General features: G+C 53.6%; 1 protein-coding gene across 1 annotated transcript in view; it reads left to right on the top strand.

Moving 5' to 3' along the window:
* The window catches only part of ankfn1a (ankyrin repeat and fibronectin type III domain containing 1a), a 75,498-nt gene that overhangs the window by 49,004 nt on the left and 6,207 nt on the right, over positions 1–20,287 (top strand). Inside the window, exons 11-15 of the mRNA XM_072242098.1 lie at positions 637–852; positions 1,686–1,852; positions 2,557–2,713; positions 13,675–13,843; positions 17,238–17,404. Of these exons, the coding sequence (XP_072098199.1) occupies positions 637–852; positions 1,686–1,852; positions 2,557–2,713; positions 13,675–13,843; positions 17,238–17,404 (876 nt within the window). The remainder of the gene's footprint in view (positions 1–636; positions 853–1,685; positions 1,853–2,556; positions 2,714–13,674; positions 13,844–17,237; positions 17,405–20,287) is intronic.

Genomic DNA, 20,287 nt, shown 5'->3' on the forward strand with positions numbered 1-20,287 from the left:
TGGGATGGTGTGAAGGGAGATTCTCTCTGTGTCTGACCCCGGGACGGTGTAGAGGGAGATTCTCTCTGTGTCTGACCCCGGGAGTGTGTGATGGGATGGTGTGGAGGGAGATTCACTCTGTGTCTGACCCCGGGAGTGTGTGATGGGATGGTGTGGAGGGAGTTTCACTCTGTATCTGACCCCGGGAGTATGTGATGGGACAGTGTGAAGGGATATTCTCTCTGTGCCTGACCCCGGGAGTGTGTGATGGGACGGTGATGAGGGAGATTCACTCTGTGTCTGACCCCGGGAGTGTGTGATGGGACGGTGATGAGGGAGATTCTCTCTGTGTCTGACCCCGGGAGTGTGTGATGGGATGGTGTGGAGGGAGATTCACTCTGTATCTGACCCCTGGAGTATGTGATGGGACAGTGTGAAGGGATATTCTCTCTGTGTCTGACCCCAGGAGTGTGTGATGGGACGGTGATGAGGGAGATTCACTCTGTGTCTGACCCCGGGAGTGTGTGATGGGACGGTGATGAGGGAGAATCTCTCTGTGTCTGACGGATGATGTAACTAGGGCTGTGGGAGGATGGACAGACCTGTGTGGTGAGAACTATCACAGTGATCTGATTGTGTGATGCATCTCCCCTACAGACATTACTGGGCATGCAGGACCTTGGCAGAGTTTACTTCGAGCCCCTGAAGGACCGACATGGCAATGCGCTGCTGGTGACAGTGAAGGAGCTGAGTGCTCAGAGCTCGTGGGCCGGCGGCCGCTGGACACCCTTCTGCAGGGTTCAGAACCACAGGAAGTCAGTGTCAAGTCCAGAACAACCAACTGCGCTGGACATGCTGCTTATCACCATGCAGGTGTGTGCTGAGCTCGGCTGCCCCCAGGGACGGACCGGGCTGTGATCGGCTGCCCTGGGTGGGGGTGGGGGGAGGACCGGACTGAGCTCGGGGGGAGCGGGGGGGGGGAAGGACCGGGCTGAGCTCGGCTGCCCCGGGGGGAAGAGCTGGGCATTCTCTGACTCCAGCCTAGGCTGTAGGTACCATTGTCAGGGAGACCCAGTCTGGTCACTGAGATCGCTGTTCCGACCCTGGCCTGGTCTGTGCTGCCACTGAAGGGGGTCCAGAGCAGGTGGGTAAGAATGATTCTGGGAATGAATGGATTAATTTATGACGAGTGTTTGATGGCTCTGGGCCTGTATTTGTTGGAGTTTAGGAGAATGAGGGCGATCGCACTGAAATCTATCAAATAATGAAAGCAACACACATCAAAGTTGCTGGTGAACGCAGCAGGCCAGGCAGCATCTCTAGGAAGAGGTGCAGTCGACGTTTCAGGCCGAGACCTGGATAGAGTGGATGTAGAGAGGATTACTAATTTTTTGGTTCTGTGATTTAATTTAGTCCCGAGCTGCTCAAATTTCCTTAGCAGAACCTTATTCCTCCTTCTTCCCACATGAACCAGGACGACTGGACCGTTCCCCTCCCACTGCAGGCCAGGTGAGATGTTCCAACCGGACACCAGGCAGTTGTTACATCTCAGAGAAGTTTGGATGGTTATGTGGAGAAGAGGGGTTTGGAGGGCTTTAGACTGGGTGGTCCAGGTAGAAAATGGGTCCAGCATGCACTGGACAGGCTGAAGGGCTGTTTCTGTGACTCAATCTCCAGTACGCTGACACTGTTCGCTGTCTGTGCAGGATATCTTGTCCTATCAAAAGCGGAGCGAGCAGCGGCTGAGTCCCGGGCTGTACCTGGGCTACCTGAAGGTGAGCAGTTCTGTGGACCAGATCAAGGTGTTGGTGCCATCCACACTGCCGAACGTCCTGTGCCATGTGAAGGTGCGACAAAACAGTAATGTGTCCAGGTGAGTTCATCTTTCCACCCGGAGACTCCCGGAAATTCAGTGCACTCTCTTCTGTGGAGATCTCCTGTCCCTGCTCGTCGGAGATGTGGAGAGATGTTTTCTCTCAGAAACTCTGATGCTGTGAGTCATCTCCATCACCGAACGGGTGCAGAGGGTCAGGGATAGGGGATATCATCTGGAACAGTGAACAAATGTCGGGGCAAAACAGCCAGCTATTGTGTCCGATCTCTCAATGAGCTCCACACAGCATAACCTTATTGTCTGCATTCCATCACAGTCACTGCTACCCCCACCTCACCCCGACCTGAATTGTCAGCCCCAGCCCAGACGCGTCACAGTCACCCCCACCCAGTCAACCCACACCCCTCACCGACCCCACCCTGTCACAGTCACCTCCCTCCCCCACCCCACCCAGTCAACCCTCCCCTCCCCACCCTGTCACAGTCACCCCCCCCCTCCCCCACTCCACCCTGTCAACCCTCCCCCTCCCCCACCCCACCCTGTCACAGTCACCCCCCCCCACCCCCACTCGCCAGCGGAACGGGAAGGTCAATGGAGGGTGCGATAGCCCGTGGAGTGGGATGAGGAGGGACTCAGTGGGTGAAGGACGAGGGGTGGGAAACATGGCGGAGAGCTGGATGAGGGGCTGTGGGTGGCTGTGGAGAGCAGATGGGACTGTGACTGACGTCTGTTCCTCATGGTAGGGAGGAGTGGCAGAGCCTGAGGGACATGTCGAGGCACAGAGAACCCAGCTGCCCAGACCCCTTGCCCGCCCCCAGGCCGCAGTGCCCACTCTTTGTGTCTGAGCTGCAGGCTGCAGTGAGAGAACTACTCAGGCACCTCAACCTGCCACTGCACCAGGTACAGAGCCCCCGCCACATGCTGATCACAGCCACAACACACCCTGCACACTATCTGTGACACTGACACACCCCTCACTGTGACACTGACACACCCCTCACTGTGACACCGACACACTGACACACCCCTCTCTGTGACAATGACACACCCCTCACTGAGACACTGACACACACCTCACTGTGACACCGACACACCCCTCACTGTGACACTGACACACTGACACACCCCTCACTGTGACACCGACACACCCCTCACTGTGACACTGACACACCCCTCTCTGTGACAATGACACACTGACACACACTCCTCACCGTGACACTGACTCAATCCTCACTGTGACATTGACACACCCCTCACTGTGACATCGACACACCCCTCACTGTGACACAGACACACCCCTCACTGTGACTCAGACACACTGACACAACCCTCACTGTGACATAGACACACCCCTCACTGTGACACCGACACACCCATCACTGACACACTGACACACCCCTCACTGTGACACAGACACACTGACACACCCCTCACTGTGACACCGACACACCCGTCACTGACACACTGACACACCCCTCACTGTGACACCGACACACCCCTCACTGTGACACTGACACACCCCTCACTGTGACACCAACACACCCCTCACTGTGACACTGACACACCCCTCACTGTGACACTGACACACCCCTCACTGACACCGACACACCCCTCACTGTGACACTGACACACTGACACACCCCTCTCTGTGACAATGACACACTGACACACTCCTCACCGTGACACTGACTCACTCCTCACTGTGACATTGACACACCCCTCACTGTGACATCGACACACCCCTCACTGTGACACAGACACACCCCTCACTGTGACTCAGACACACTGACACACCCCTCACTGTGACATAGACACACCCCTCACTGTGACTCAGACACACTGACACACCCCTCACTGTGACTCAGACACACCGACACACCCCTCACTGTGACACCGACACACCCATCACTGACACACTGACACACCCCTCACTGTGACACCGACACACTGACACACCCCTCACTGTGACACCGACACACCCCTCACTGTGACACCGACACACCCCTCACTGTGACACTGACACACCCCTCACTGTGACACCGACACACTCCTCACTGTGACACCGACACACCCCTCACTGTGACACCGACACACCCCTCACTGTGACACTGACACACTCCTCACTGTGACACCGACACACCCCTCACTGTGACACTGACACACCCCTCACTGTGACACTGACACACCCCTCACTGTGACACTGACACACTCCTCACTGTGACACCGATACACCCCTCACTGTGACACTGACACACTCCTCACTGTGACACTGACACACCCCTCACTGTGACACTGACACACCCCTCACTGTGACTCAGATACACCAACACACCCCTCACTGTGACACTGACACACCCCTCACTGTGACACCGACACACCTTCACTGTGACTCAGACACACCTTCACTGTTACACAGACACACCGACACACCCCTCACTGTGACACTGACACCCCTCACTGACACACTGACACACCCCTCACTGTGACACTGACACACCCCTCACTGTGATACCGACTCACACTGACACACCCCACACCCCTCACTGTGACACTGACACACTGACACACCTTCACTGTGACACTGACACACCCCTCACTGTGACACTGACACACCTTCACTGTGACACTGACACATCCCTCACTGTGACACTGACACACTGACACACCCCTCACCCTGACACTGACACACCCCTCACTGTGACACTGACACACCGACACACCCCTCACTGTGACACCGACACACTGACACACCCCTCACTGTGACTCAGACACACCGACACACTCCTCACCGTGACACCGACACACCCATCACTGACACACTGACACACCCCTCACTGTGACACAGACACACTGACACACCCCTCACTGTGACACCGACACACCCCTCACTGTGACACCGACACACCCATCACTGACACACTGACACACCCCTCACTGTGACACAGACACACTGACACACCCCTCACTGTGACACCGACACACCCGTCACTGACACACCGACACACCCGTCACTGACACACTGACACACCCCTCACTGTGACACCGACACACCCCTCACTGTGACACTGACACACCCCTCACTGTGACACCAACACACCCCTCACTGTGACACTGACACACCCCCCACTGTGACACTGACACACCCCTCATTGTGACACCGACACACCCCTCACTGTGACACTGACACACTGACACACTCCTCTCTGTGACAATGACACACTGACACACTCCTCACCGTGACACTGACTCACTCCTCACTGTGACATTGACACACCCCTCACTGTGACATCGACACACCCCTCACTGTGACACAGACACACCCCTCACTGTGACTCAGACACACTGACACACCCCTCACTGTGACTCAGACACACCGACACACCCCTCACTGTGACACCGACACACCCATCACTGACACACTGACACACCCCTCACTGTGACACCGACACACTGACACACCCCTCACTGTGACACCGACACACCCCTCACTATGACACTGACACACCCCTCACTGTGACACTGACACACCCCTCACTGTGACACCGACACACTCCTCACTGTGACACCGACACACCCCTCACTGTGACACCGACACACTCCTCACTGTGACACCGACACACTCCTCACTGTGACACCGACACACCCCTCACTGTGACACTGACACACCCCTCACTGTGACTCAGACACACTGACACACCCCTCACTGTGACACTGACACACCCCTCACTGTGACACCGACACACCTTCACTGTGACTCAGACACACCGACACACCCCTCACTGTGACACTGACACCCCTCACTGACACACTGACACACCCCTCACTGTGACACTGACACATCCCTCACTGTGATACCGACTCACACTGACACACCCCACACCCCTCACTGTGACACTGACACACCCCTCACTGTGACACTGACACACTGACACACCTTCACTGTGACACTGACACACCCCTCACTGTGACACTGACACACCTTCACTGTGACACTGACACATCCCTCACTGTGACACTGACACACTGACACACCCCTCACCCTGACACTGACACACTGACACACCCCTCACTGTGACACTGACACACTGACACACCCCTCACTGTGACTCAGACACACCGACACACTCCTCACCGTGACACTGACTCACTCCTCACTGTGACATTGACACACCCCTCACTGTGACACAGACACACCCCTCACTGTGACACCGACACACTCCTCACTGTGACACCGACACACCCCTCACTGTGACACTGACACACCCCTCACTGTGACTCAGACACACTGACACACCCCTCACTGTGACACTGACACACCCCTCACTGTGACACCGACACACCTTCACTGTGACTCAGACACACCGACACACCCCTCACTGTGACACTGACACCCCTCACTGACACACTGACACACCCCTCACTGTGACACTGACACATCCCTCACTGTGATACCGACTCACACTGACACACCCCACACCCCTCACTGTGACACTGACACACCCCTCACTGTGACACTGACACACTGACACACCTTCACTGTGACACTGACACACCCCTCACTGTGACACTGACACACCTTCACTGTGACACTGACACATCCCTCACTGTGACACTGACACACTGACACACCCCTCACCCTGACACTGACACACTGACACACCCCTCACTGTGACACTGACACACTGACACACCCCTCACTGTGACTCAGACACACCGACACACTCCTCACCGTGACACTGACTCACTCCTCACTGTGACATTGACACACCCCTCACTGTGACACAGACACACCCCTCACTGTGACACCGACACACTGACACACCCCTCACTGTGACACAGACACACCCCTCACTGTGACACTGACACACCCCTCACTGACACACTGACACACCCCTCACTGTGACACTGACACATCCCTCACTGTGACACTGACACACCCCTCACTGTGACACAGACACACCCCTCACTGTGACACCGACACACCCCTCACTGACACACTGACACACCCCTCACTGACACGCTGACACACCTTCACTGTGACACCGACACACCCCTCACTCCTCACTGTGACATAGACACACCCCTCACTGTGACACTGACACATCCCTCACTGTGACACTGACACACCCCTCACTGTGACACTGACACACCCCTCACTGACACACCGACACACTCCTCACCGTGACACTGACTCACTCCTCACTGTGACATTGACACACCCCTCACTGTGACACAGACACACCCCTCACTGTGACACCGACACACTGACACACCCCTCACTGTGACACAGACACACCCCTCACTGTGACACCGACACACCCCTCACTGACACACTGACACACCCCTCACTGACACGCTGACACACCTTCACTGTGACACCGACACACCCCTCACTCCTCACTGTGACATAGACACACCCCTCACTGTGACACTGACACATCCCTCACTGTGACACTGACACACCCCTCACTGTGACACTGACACACCCCTCACTGACACACCGACACACTCCTCACCGTGACACTGACTCACTCCTCACTGTGACATTGACACACCCCTCACTGTGACACAGACACACCCCTCACTGTGACACCGACACACTGACACACCCCTCACTGTGACACAGACACACCCCTCACTGTGACACCGACACACCCATCACTGACACACTGACACACCCCTCACTGTGACACAGACACACTGACACACCCCTCACTGTGACACCGACACACCCGTCACTGACACACCGACACACCCGTCACTGACACACTGACACACCCCTCACTGTGACACCGACACACCCCTCACTGTGACACTGACACACCCCTCACTGTGACACCGACACACCCCTCACTGTGACACCGACACACCCCTCACTGTGACACTGACACACCCCCCACTGTGACACTGACACACCCCTCATTGTGACACCGACACACCCCTCACTGTGACACTGACACACTGACACACTCCTCTCTGTGACAATGACACACTGACACACTCCTCACCGTGACACTGACTCACTCCTCACTGTGACATTGACACACCCCTCACTGTGACATCGACACACCCCTCACTGTGACACAGACACACCCCTCACTGTGACTCAGACACACTGACACACCCCTCACTGTGACATAGACACACCCCTCACTGTGACTCAGACACACTGACACACCCCTCACTGTGACTCAGACACACTGACACACCCCTCACTGTGACACCGACACACCCATCACTGACACACTGACACACCCCTCACTGTGACACCGACACACTGACACACCCCTCACTGTGACACCGACACACCCCTCACTATGACACTGACACACCCCTCACTGTGACACTGACACACCCCTCACTGTGACACCGACACACTCCTCACTGTGACACCGACACACCCCTCACTGTGACACCGACACACTCCTCACTGTGACACCGACACACCCCTCACTGTGACACTGACACACCCCTCACTGTGACTCAGACACACTGACACACCCCTCACTGTGACACTGACACACCCCTCACTGTGACACCGACACACCTTCACTGTGACTCAGACACACCGACACACCCCTCACTGTGACACTGACACCCCTCACTGACACACTGACATACCCCTCACTGTGACACTGACACATCCCTCACTGTGATACCGACTCACACTGACACACCCCCACACCCTGACACTGACACACCCCTCACTGTGACACTGACACACCGACACACCCCTCACTGTGACACCGACACACTGACACACCCCTCACTGTGACACTGACACACTGACACACCTTCACTGTGACACTGACACACCCCTCACTGTGACACTGACACACCTTCACTGTGACACTGACACATCCCTCACTGTGACACTGACACACTGACACACCCCTCACCCTGACACTGACACACTGACACACCCCTCACTGTGACACTGACACACTGACACACCCCTCACTGTGACTCAGACACACCGACACACTCCTCACCGTGACACTGACTCACTCCTCACTGTGACATTGACACACCCCTCACTGTGACACAGACACACCCCTCACTGTGACACCGACACACTGACACACCCCTCACTGTGACACAGACACACCCCTCACTGTGACACTGACACACCCCTCACTGACACACTGACACACCCCTCACTGTGACACTGACACATCCCTCACTGTGACACTGACACACCCCTCACTGTGACACAGACACACCCCTCACTGTGACACCGACACACCCCTCACTGACACACTGACACACCCCTCACTGACACGCTGACACACCTTCACTGTGACACCGACACACCCCTCACTCCTCACTGTGACATAGACACACCCCTCACTGTGACACTGACACATCCCTCACTGTGACACTGACACACCCCTCACTGTGACACTGACACACCCCTCACTGACACACCGACACACTCCTCACCGTGACACTGACTCACTCCTCACTGTGACATTGACACACCCCTCACTGTGACACAGACACACCCCTCACTGTGACACCGACACACTGACACACCCCTCACTGTGACACAGACACACCCCTCACTGTGACACCGACACACCCATCACTGACACACTGACACACCCCTCACTGTGACACAGACACATTGACACACCCCTCACTGTGACACCGACACACCCGTCACTGACACACCGACACACCCGTTACTGACACACTGACACACCCCTCACTGTGACACCGACACACCCCTCACTGTGACACTGACACAGCCCTCACTGTGACACCGACACACCCCTCACTGTGACACCGACACACCCCTCACTGTGACACTGACACACCCCCCACTGTGACACTGACACACCCCTCATTGTGACACCGACACACCCCTCACTGTGACACTGACACACTGACACACTCCTCTCTGTGACAATGACACACTGACACATCCCTCACTGTGACACTGACACACCCCTCACTGTGACACAGACACACCCCTCACTGTGACACCGACACACCCCTCACTGACACACTGACACACCCCTCACTGACACGCTGACACACCTTCACTGTGACACCGACACACCCCTCACTCCTCACTGTGACATAGACACACCCCTCACTGTGACACTGACACATCCCTCACTGTGACACTGACACACCCCTCACTGTGACACTGACACACCCCTCACTGACACACCGACACACTCCTCACCGTGACACTGACTCACTCCTCACTGTGACATTGACACACCCCTCACTGTGACACAGACACACCCCTCACTGTGACACCGACACACTGACACACCCCTCACTGTGACACAGACACACCCCTCACTGTGACACCGACACACCCATCACTGACACACTGACACACCCCTCACTGTGACACAGACACACTGACACACCCCTCACTGTGACACCGACACACCCGTCACTGACACACCGACACACCCGTCACTGACACACTGACACACCCCTCACTGTGACACCGACACACCCCTCACTGTGACACTGACACACCCCTCACTGTGACACCGACACACCCCTCACTGTGACACCGACACACCCCTCACTGTGACACTGACACACCCCCCACTGTGACACTGACACACCCCTCATTGTGACACCGACACACCCCTCACTGTGACACTGACACACTGACACACTCCTCTCTGTGACAATGACACACTGACACACTCCTCACCGTGACACTGACTCACTCCTCACTGTGACATTGACACACCCCTCACTGTGACATCGACACACCCCTCACTGTGACACAGACACACCCCTCACTGTGACTCAGACACACTGACACACCCCTCACTGTGACATAGACACACCCCTCACTGTGACTCAGACACACTGACACACCCCTCACTGTGACTCAGACACACTGACACACCCCTCACTGTGACACCGACACACCCATCACTGACACACTGACACACCCCTCACTGTGACACCGACACACTGACACACCCCTCACTGTGACACCGACACACCCCTCACTATGACACTGACACACCCCTCACTGTGACACTGACACACCCCTCACTGTGACACCGACACACTCCTCACTGTGACACCGACACACCCCTCACTGTGACACCGACACACTCCTCACTGTGACACCGACACACCCCTCACTGTGACACTGACACACCCCTCACTGTGACTCAGACACACTGACACACCCCTCACTGTGACACTGACACACCCCTCACTGTGACACCGACACACCTTCACTGTGACTCAGACACACCGACACACCCCTCACTGTGACACTGACACCCCTCACTGACACACTGACATACCCCTCACTGTGACACTGACACATCCCTCACTGTGATACCGACTCACACTGACACACCCCACACCCTGACACTGACACACCCCTCACTGTGACACTGACACACCGACACACCCCTCACTGTGACACCGACACACTGACACACCCCTCACTGTGACACTGACACACTGACACACCTTCACTGTGACACTGACACACCCCTCACTGTGACACTGACACACCTTCACTGTGACACTGACACATCCCTCACTGTGACACTGACACACTGACACACCCCTCACCCTGACACTGACACACTGACACACCCCTCACTGTGACACTGACACACTGACACACCCCTCACTGTGACTCAGACACACCGACACACTCCTCACCGTGACACTGACTCACTCCTCACTGTGACATTGACACACCCCTCACTGTGACACAGACACACCCCTCACTGTGACACCGACACACTGACACACCCCTCACTGTGACACAGACACACCCCTCACTGTGACACTGACACACCCCTCACTGACACACTGACACACCCCTCACTGTGACACTGACACATCCCTCACTGTGACACTGACACACCCCTCACTGTGACACAGACACACCCCTCACTGTGACACCGACACACCCCTCACTGACACACTGACACACCCCTCACTGACACGCTGACACACCTTCACTGTGACACCGACACACCCCTCACTCCTCACTGTGACATAGACACACCCCTCACTGTGACACTGACACATCCCTCACTGTGACACTGACACACCCCTCACTGTGACACTGACACACCCCTCACTGACACACTGACACACCCCTCACTGTGACACCGACACACCCCTCACTGTGACACTGACACACCCCTCACTGTGACACTGACACACCCCTCACTGTGATACCGACTCACACTGACACACCCCTCACTGTGACACCGACACACCCCTCACTGTGACACCGACACACCCCTCACTGTGATACCGACTCACACTGACACACCCCTCACTGTGACTCAGACACACCGACACACCCCTCACTGAGACACTGACACACCCCTCACTGTGACACTGACACACCCCTCACTGTGACACTGACACACCCCTCACTGTGACACCGACACACCCCTCACTGTGATACCGACTCACACTGACACACCCCTCACTGTGACACCAACACACCCCTCACTGTGACTCAGACACACCGACACACCCCTCACTGAGACACTGACACACTGACACACCCCTCACTGAGACACTGACACACTGACACACCCCTCACTGTGACACTGACACACCCCTCACTGAGACACTGACACACCCCTCACTGTAACACCGACACACCCCTCACTGTGACTCAGACACACCGACACACCCCTCACTGTGACACTGACACACCCTCACTGTGACACCGACACACCTTCACTGTGACTCAGACACACCTTCACTGTGACTCAGACACACTGACACACCCCTCACTGTGACACTGACACACCCCTCACTGTGATACCGACTCACACCGACACACCCCTCACTGTGACACTGACACACCCCTCACTGTGACACTGACACACTGACACACCTTCACTGTGACACTGACACACCCCTCACTGTGACACTGACACACCTTCACTGTGACACTGACACATCCCTCACTGTGACACTGACACACTGACACACCCCTCACCCTGACACTGACACACCCCTCACTGTGACACTGACACACTGACACACCCCTCACTGTGACACTGACACACTGACACACCCCTCACTGTGACTCAGACACACCGACACACTCCTCACCGTGACACTGACTCACTCATCACTGTGACATTGACACACCCCTCACTGTGACACAGACACACCCCTCACTGTGACACCGACACACTGACACACCCCTCACTGTGACACAGACACACCCCTCACTGTGACACTGACACACCCCTCACTGACACACTGACACACCCCTCACTGTGACACTGACACACTGACACACCCCTCACTGTGACACAGACACACCCCTCACTGTGACACCGACACACCCCTCACTGACACACTGACACACCCCTCACTGACACACTGACACACCCCTCACTGTGACACCGACACACCCCTCACTGTGATACCGACTCACACTGACACACCCCTCACTGTGACACCGACACACCCCTCACTGTGACTCAGACACACCGACACACCCCTCACTGAGACACTGACACACCCCTCACTGTGACACTGACACACTGACACACCCCTCACTGTGACACCGACACACCCCTCACTGTGACACCGACACACTGACACACCCCTCACTATGACACTGACACACCCCTCACTGTGACACCGACACACCCCTCACTGTGACACCGACACACTGACACACCCCTCACTATGACACTGACACACCCCTCACTGTGACACTGACACACCCCTCACTGTGACACCGACACACTGACACACCCCTCACTATGACACTGACACACTCCACACCCCTCACTGTGACACTGACACAGACCCCCCCCCCCCACAGCCACACTTTCACTCTCTGCTCTTTTCTCTTGGACCTGCAGGCAGAGGAGTTCCGTGTGTTCACGCAGGAGGTGCTGGAGTTGGGTCACGATGTCTCCCTGCTGCTGCTCCTGCCCCCTTCTGCCTCGGTGTGCACTGCTCCCGGGCAACCCACCGCCAACCTTCCTGACTCCAGCTTCTTCAAGCTGCCCCTGCAGATGTTCGAGTTGGGTACGTACCTGCCCTGATCTGCTCACAGTCTGGGTCCAGCGAAGGAAGATGTCTTGGTTTTATTTCACATTTTTCAGCCATAGTGGCCATAGCCACAAGCTGCCCTGAAAAAGCTATCTCCTCAGCATTCTACAAATTCTGTCTCTTGTGATCCGAAATCAGCACCTGATTTCCCCAATCTGCTTTCATATTGAAATCACTCATGACTGCTGTAACGTTGCCCTTATTTCATGCACTTTCTATCTTCTGTTATAATTTATATCCCACATCCTGCCTACTGTATGGGGATCTCTAATATAGCTCCCATTTGGGTATTTTTACCAGTTCCTTAACTCTACGCACAACGATTCTACATCTGCTGACTTATGTCACCTCTTTCCAAGATTTGATTTCACTTTTTTACCAACAGAGCCACCTTGCCCCCGCTGCCTACCTACCTATCCGTTTGTTACAATGCGTATCCTTGGACATCAAGTTCCAAGCTTCAGCCATGATTCAGTGATGCCTGCAACATCATACCTGCCAATCTGTAACTGTGCTGCAAGTTCATCTACCTTATTCCGTATACAATGCACATTCAAATATATCACCTTCAGTCCTGTATTCACCCTGTTCAATGCTGTCTCTATGTTACCAGAAGTTAAATTATTACTCATTTCTGATCTTTCTGTCTTTTTAAAATTCTGCCAAACTTCAGTAACCTCTGGTATAAGACAGTGGTGAGGCCAAATTTGGAGTATTGCGTACAGTTTTGGTTACTTACCTACAGGAAAGATGTACAGGTGGTTGAATGAGTACAGAGAAAATTTACAAGGATGTTGCCGAGTCTGGTCCTGAGTTATATGGGAAGAATGAACAGGTTAGGACTTTATTCCTTGGAACATAGAAGATTGAGAGGAGGTTTGATATAATTATACAATATCATGAGGGGTGTAGACAGGGTAAATGCAAGCAGGCTTTTTCCACTGGGGTTGGATGTGACTACAACTAGAGGTCTTGGGTTAAGGGTGAAAGGTGAGAAGTTTAAGGGGAACATGAGGGAAAACTACTTCACTCGGAGCGTGGTGTAAGTGTGGAATGAGCTGCCGGCATAAGTGGTGTGTGTGAGCTTGATTTCAATGCTTAAGAGAAGTCTGGACAGGTACATGGATGATAGGGATATGGAGGGCTATGGTCTCGGTGCTAGTTGATGGGAGTAGGCAGATTAAGTGCTTTTGGCATGGAATAGATGGGCTGAAGGGCCTGTTTCTGTGTTGTACTTCTCTATGACTCTCCTGCAATCTCTTTCCCTTTTACTTCATCCTTACTTTTCCAAGTTGTTAGATCCACCTCCCTGCTGCTTAGACTACACTTGGAATATTGTGAGCAGTTTTGGGCCCCTTATCAATGACATATCTGTTGGCATTGGAGAGGGTCCACAAGAGAATGAGGAGAGGATGCTCCTATTGTAGGGGAGTCTCGGGGCAGAGACCTACATGGACCATGACCTTGGCTGTTCACTCTCCCACTTAAGAATGTTGAGGACTCAGTCTGGGGCGTCCCGGACCCTGGCACCCAGGAGGCAACATTCCATCTGGGAATCTCATTCTCGCCCACAGAACCTCCTCTCCGTTTCCCCAACTAACGAATCCCCTGTCACCACAGCATGCCCCTTCTCCCCTCTTCCCTTCTGAGTCACAGAGCCGGACTCAGTGCCAGAGACACGATCACTGTGACTCTCCTGTTAGATCACCCCCCACCCCCCAGACAGTATCCAAAATGATATTCCTGTTGTTGAGGGGGATGGCACAGGGTTCTCTGCACTGGCTCCTTACCCCCTTTCCCCTTCCTGACGGTCACCCAGTTTCCTGTGTCCTGTACCTTCGGTGTAACTATCTCTCTATATATTCTATCACCCCCCTCAGCCTCCAAAACAGCTGCGCAGGTTGACTCTGTGGTTAAGAAGGCGTACAGTGTATTGGTCTTCATCATTAGAATTGAATTTAGGAGCCGAGAGGTAATGTTGCAGCTGTTTAGGACCCTGGTCAGACCACACTTGGAGTACTGTGCTCAGTTCTGGTCGCCTCTCTACAGGAAGGATGTAGAAACCATAGAAAGGGTGCAGAGGAGATTTACAAGGATGTTGCTTGGATTGGGGAGCATGCCTTATGAGAATAGGTTGAGTGAACTCAGCCTTTTCTCCTTGGAGCGATGGAGGATGAGAGGTGACCTGATAGAGGTGTACAAGATAAAGAGAGGCATTTGATCATGTGGATAGTCAGAGGCTTTGTCCCAGGGCTGAAATGGTTGCCACAAGAGGGCACAGGTTTAAGGTGCTGGGGAGTAGGTACAGAGGAGATGTCAGGGGTAGGTTTTTTTACTCAGAGGATGGTGAGTGCATGAAATGGGCTGCCGGCAATGGTGGTGGAGGTGAATATGATAGGGTCTTTTAAGAGACTTTTAGATAGGTACATGGAGCTTAGAAAAATAGTGGGCTATGGGTAAGCCTAGTAATTTCTAAGGTAGGGACATGTTTGGCACAACTCTGTGGGCCAAAGGGCCTGTATTGTTCTGTAGGTTTTCTATGTTTCTAATATGATCCAGAGTTCGCCCAGTTCCAGCTCCAACTCCTTAACGCGAATTGTTAGAAGCTGCAGCTGGATGCACTTCTCGCAGTTGTAGTTGTCAGGGATGTCTCCCTGCCTTCCCACATCCCACAAGAGGAGCATTTCACTATCCTGTCCTACATCTCTACTGTCCCAGCTGAGCAAATGTAAAGGTGGGGGGGGGGTGGAGCCTCTACCTGCAGCTTCTTGTCTTTGCTTTCTCTGACTGATGTCTCGAAGAGCTAAAGCCTCAAAATCTCCATTCTGAATCTGTCCACTCCAATGCTGACCGCTCCCCAAAGCTCAAAAAAACTGCCACAAGTTGCTGGCTCTTAGACTCCATCAGTAAACTAAGTGAGTTATGGCCTCTCAAACTTCTGATCTCCTGACTGGTGGCTGGTCAAAGCTCCTAACCAGATTTCTGTGCAGAGGCAGCATGATTTTAATAATAATAATAACTGATTTATTTTCCCTCTCAACTCCATTCTCCTGCCTTCTCCTTGTAACCTTTGACACCCTGACTAGCCAAGAACTTAACAACCTTCACTTTAAGTACTTGGGCATCAGTGCAGGAACTGCTGGAAACACTCATCAGTCAGGTGAACTGAAGCAACGTTGTCAGACACGAGTTGACTTTCCCAGAACCATACTGAGTGTGTCCAGGTGCGTGGAGATTTTGTACATGAACAGATCCAGGTTTTCCCAGTGAAGGTTCAGTGTGTGTTTTGGCCTCTCTCAGTCACACTCACAGGTTATGCCTCCTGATGGGTTGAGCAGTAATGTCCCGCCTCTCGTCATTCCTTTTGCAGTTCACTTCTGCACCTACCGGGAGGACTTCATGGGGCTCTACTGCCGGGTGTCGGCTCTGCTGGAGATCAGCTCTCTCGTTTCTCAGCAGGCCCTCAGAGAGGCTATTTCCGATGAGGAGCTTATTTCAGCCAAGCAGAGGGAGCATGAGGTGTCGGAATCTCTCCAGGTACGTTTAGGCAAGATGTTCATTCTGTAGACAAACACCTCCTCCCCTTTCAAGCTCCAAGAACTAGACTCCACACTGAAACTCAGCTGGGCACACAGCAAGCTCAAGTACCAACCACATAGAACCTGCTGGAGGGACCCGCGACATTCAAGAGTGTGAGTAAGTTACTCTGGCAGGAATGCCATAATTACAACCATACGGCAGCACAGCACTGAAATAAACCTCGGCTAAGTACATGCAACACAGAGAGGCAATCAAACCCCATGTGGTAAAGGTCAAGTGATTGGCCAGGGATGGAGAGACCAAGATGTATGTGCTTGAAAGCACTGGAACATGTTGAGAGTGTGTGTGTGGATACACGTCACCCTGGTACAGGCGGCTGGGTGTATCCAGACACGGCAAACTACAGTACAGGCAGCTGACTGTATCCGGATACAGTGAACTACAGTACAGGCAGCAGGGTGTGTGAGGATAAGGTTAACTAGAATACAGGCAGCCAGGTGTATCCTCATACACTGAACCACAATACAAGTGGCCAAATGTACCTGGATACAGTGAACCACAGTACAGGCAGCAGGGTGTATCTGGATATGGTTAACTAGAGTACGGTGGGCTGGGTGTATCTGGATACAGTGAACTACAGTACAGGTAGCTGTATGTATCTGTATACAGTGAACTACAGTGCAGGCGGCTGGGTGTATCTGGATATGGTGAAGTACAGTACAGGTGACTGATTGTATCCAGATGCAGTGGACAACAGTGATGGTGGCTGGGTGTATCCTGATACAGTTAACTTCAGTACAGGTGGTCGGGTGTATCCAGATGCAGTGAATCACTGTACAGGTTGCCCGGTGTATGCGAATACAGTTAAATACAATGCAGGTAGCTGGGTGTCTCTGGATACAGTTAACTGCAGTACAGCTGGACAGGTGATCGAGATACGGTTAACTACAGTACAGGCATCCGGGTGTATCCAGACACCGTGAACTACAGTACAGGCAGCCGGGTATATCTGGATATGGTGAAGTACAGTACAGGCTGCTGGCTGCATCCGGATACACTGAACTACAGTACTGGGAGCCGGGTGTATCTGGATACAGTTAACTACAGTACAGAGGGTTGATTGTATCCAGATGCAGTGGACTACAGTGCTGGTGGCTGGGTATTTCTGGACACAGTTAACTGCAGTACAGGTGGTTGGGTGTGTCCAGATATGGTGAACTGCAGTACAGGTGGCCAGGTGTCTCCAGATACAGTGAACTACAGTACCAGTGACCGGATGTATCCGGAGACAGTGAATTACAGTACCGGTGGCTGCATGTATCCAGGTACAGTGAACTGTAGTGCTGGCGGCTGGGTGTATCCAGAGACAGTGAATTGCAGTACCGGCGGCTGGGTGTATCCGGATAAAGTAAACTACTGTACAGTAGGTCAGGTGGCATAGTGTATCAGGATACAGTTAACTAGTGTACAGGTGGCCAGATGGATACAGTGAACCACACTACAGGTGGCCAATTGTATCTGGATACAGTAAACTTCAGTACAGGTAGCCGGTTGTATCTGAATACAGTGAACTAGGTTCAGGTGGCTGAGTGTATCCTGATACACTGAACTATAGTACAGGCAGTTGGATGTTTCCAGATACAGTTAACTACAGTACGGGTAGCTGGGTGTATCCGGAGACATTAAACCACAGTACAGGTGTCCAGGTGTATCCAGATACGGTGAACTACAGAACAGGCAGCCAGGTATTCCTGGATACAGTGAACCACAGTACAGGTTGCTGGGTGTATCCGGATAGAGTGAACTACAGGACAAGTGGCCGGGTGTCTCCGGATACAGTTAACTGCAGTGCAGCTGGCCAGGTTACCTGGACACAGTTAACTACAGTACAGGCGGCCAGATGTATCCAGACATGGTAAACTACAGTAGAGGTGGCCAGGTGTTCCTGGATATAGTGAACAACAGTAGAGGAGGCCAGGTGTATCCTGATACAGTGAACTACAGTACAGGCGGCTGGGTCTATTTGGATACAATTAACCACAGTATAGGCAGCTGGGTGTATCACGATACAGTGAACTACAGTGTATCCGGATATAGTGAACCACAGTACAGGTGGCTGGGTGTATCTGGATGGTGTGGACTACAGGACAGGCGACCAGGATATCCAGATACAGTTAACTGCAATACAGGTGGCCGGGTGTATCTGGATACAGTTAACTACAGTACAGGTGGCTGGGTGAATCCAGACACGGTGATCTACAGTACCAGTGGCCAGGTGTTCCTGGATACAGTGAACTATAGTGCTGGCAGCTGGGTGTGTCCGGATACAGTGAACTACAGTACAGGTGGCCGGGTGTACCCAGATACAGCGAATGACAGTACAGGTAGCTGGATGTATCTGGATAGAGTGGACTACATTACAGGTTATCAGGTATATCCAGATATGGTTAACTACAGTACAGGCACACAGGTGTATCCAGACAGGGTGAACTACAGTACAGCTGGCCGAGTGTATCTGGATACAGTGAACCACAGTACAGGTGGCTGAGTGTTTGTGGATACAGTGAACTACAGTACAGGCAGCTGATTGTATTTAGATGGAGTGAATACTGTACAGGAGGCCAGGTGTATCTGGACATGTGGAGCTGCAGTACAGGTGGCTGGGTGTATCGGATACAGTGAACTACAGTACAGGTGGTTGGGTGTATCGGATACAGTGAAGCACAGTACAGGCGGCTGGGTGTATCCTGATACAGTGAACCACAGTACAGGCAGCCGGGTGTATCTGGACATGTAGAGCTGCAGTACAGGCACTGGGGGGTATCCGGACATGGGGTGTTGCAGTACAGGTGGTGGGGGTAGGGGGGAGCTGGCCCAGAG

This window comes from Mobula birostris, chromosome 24, assembly GCF_030028105.1.
Source record: "Mobula birostris isolate sMobBir1 chromosome 24, sMobBir1.hap1, whole genome shotgun sequence".
NCBI classification, from domain to species: domain Eukaryota; kingdom Metazoa; phylum Chordata; class Chondrichthyes; order Myliobatiformes; family Myliobatidae; genus Mobula; species Mobula birostris.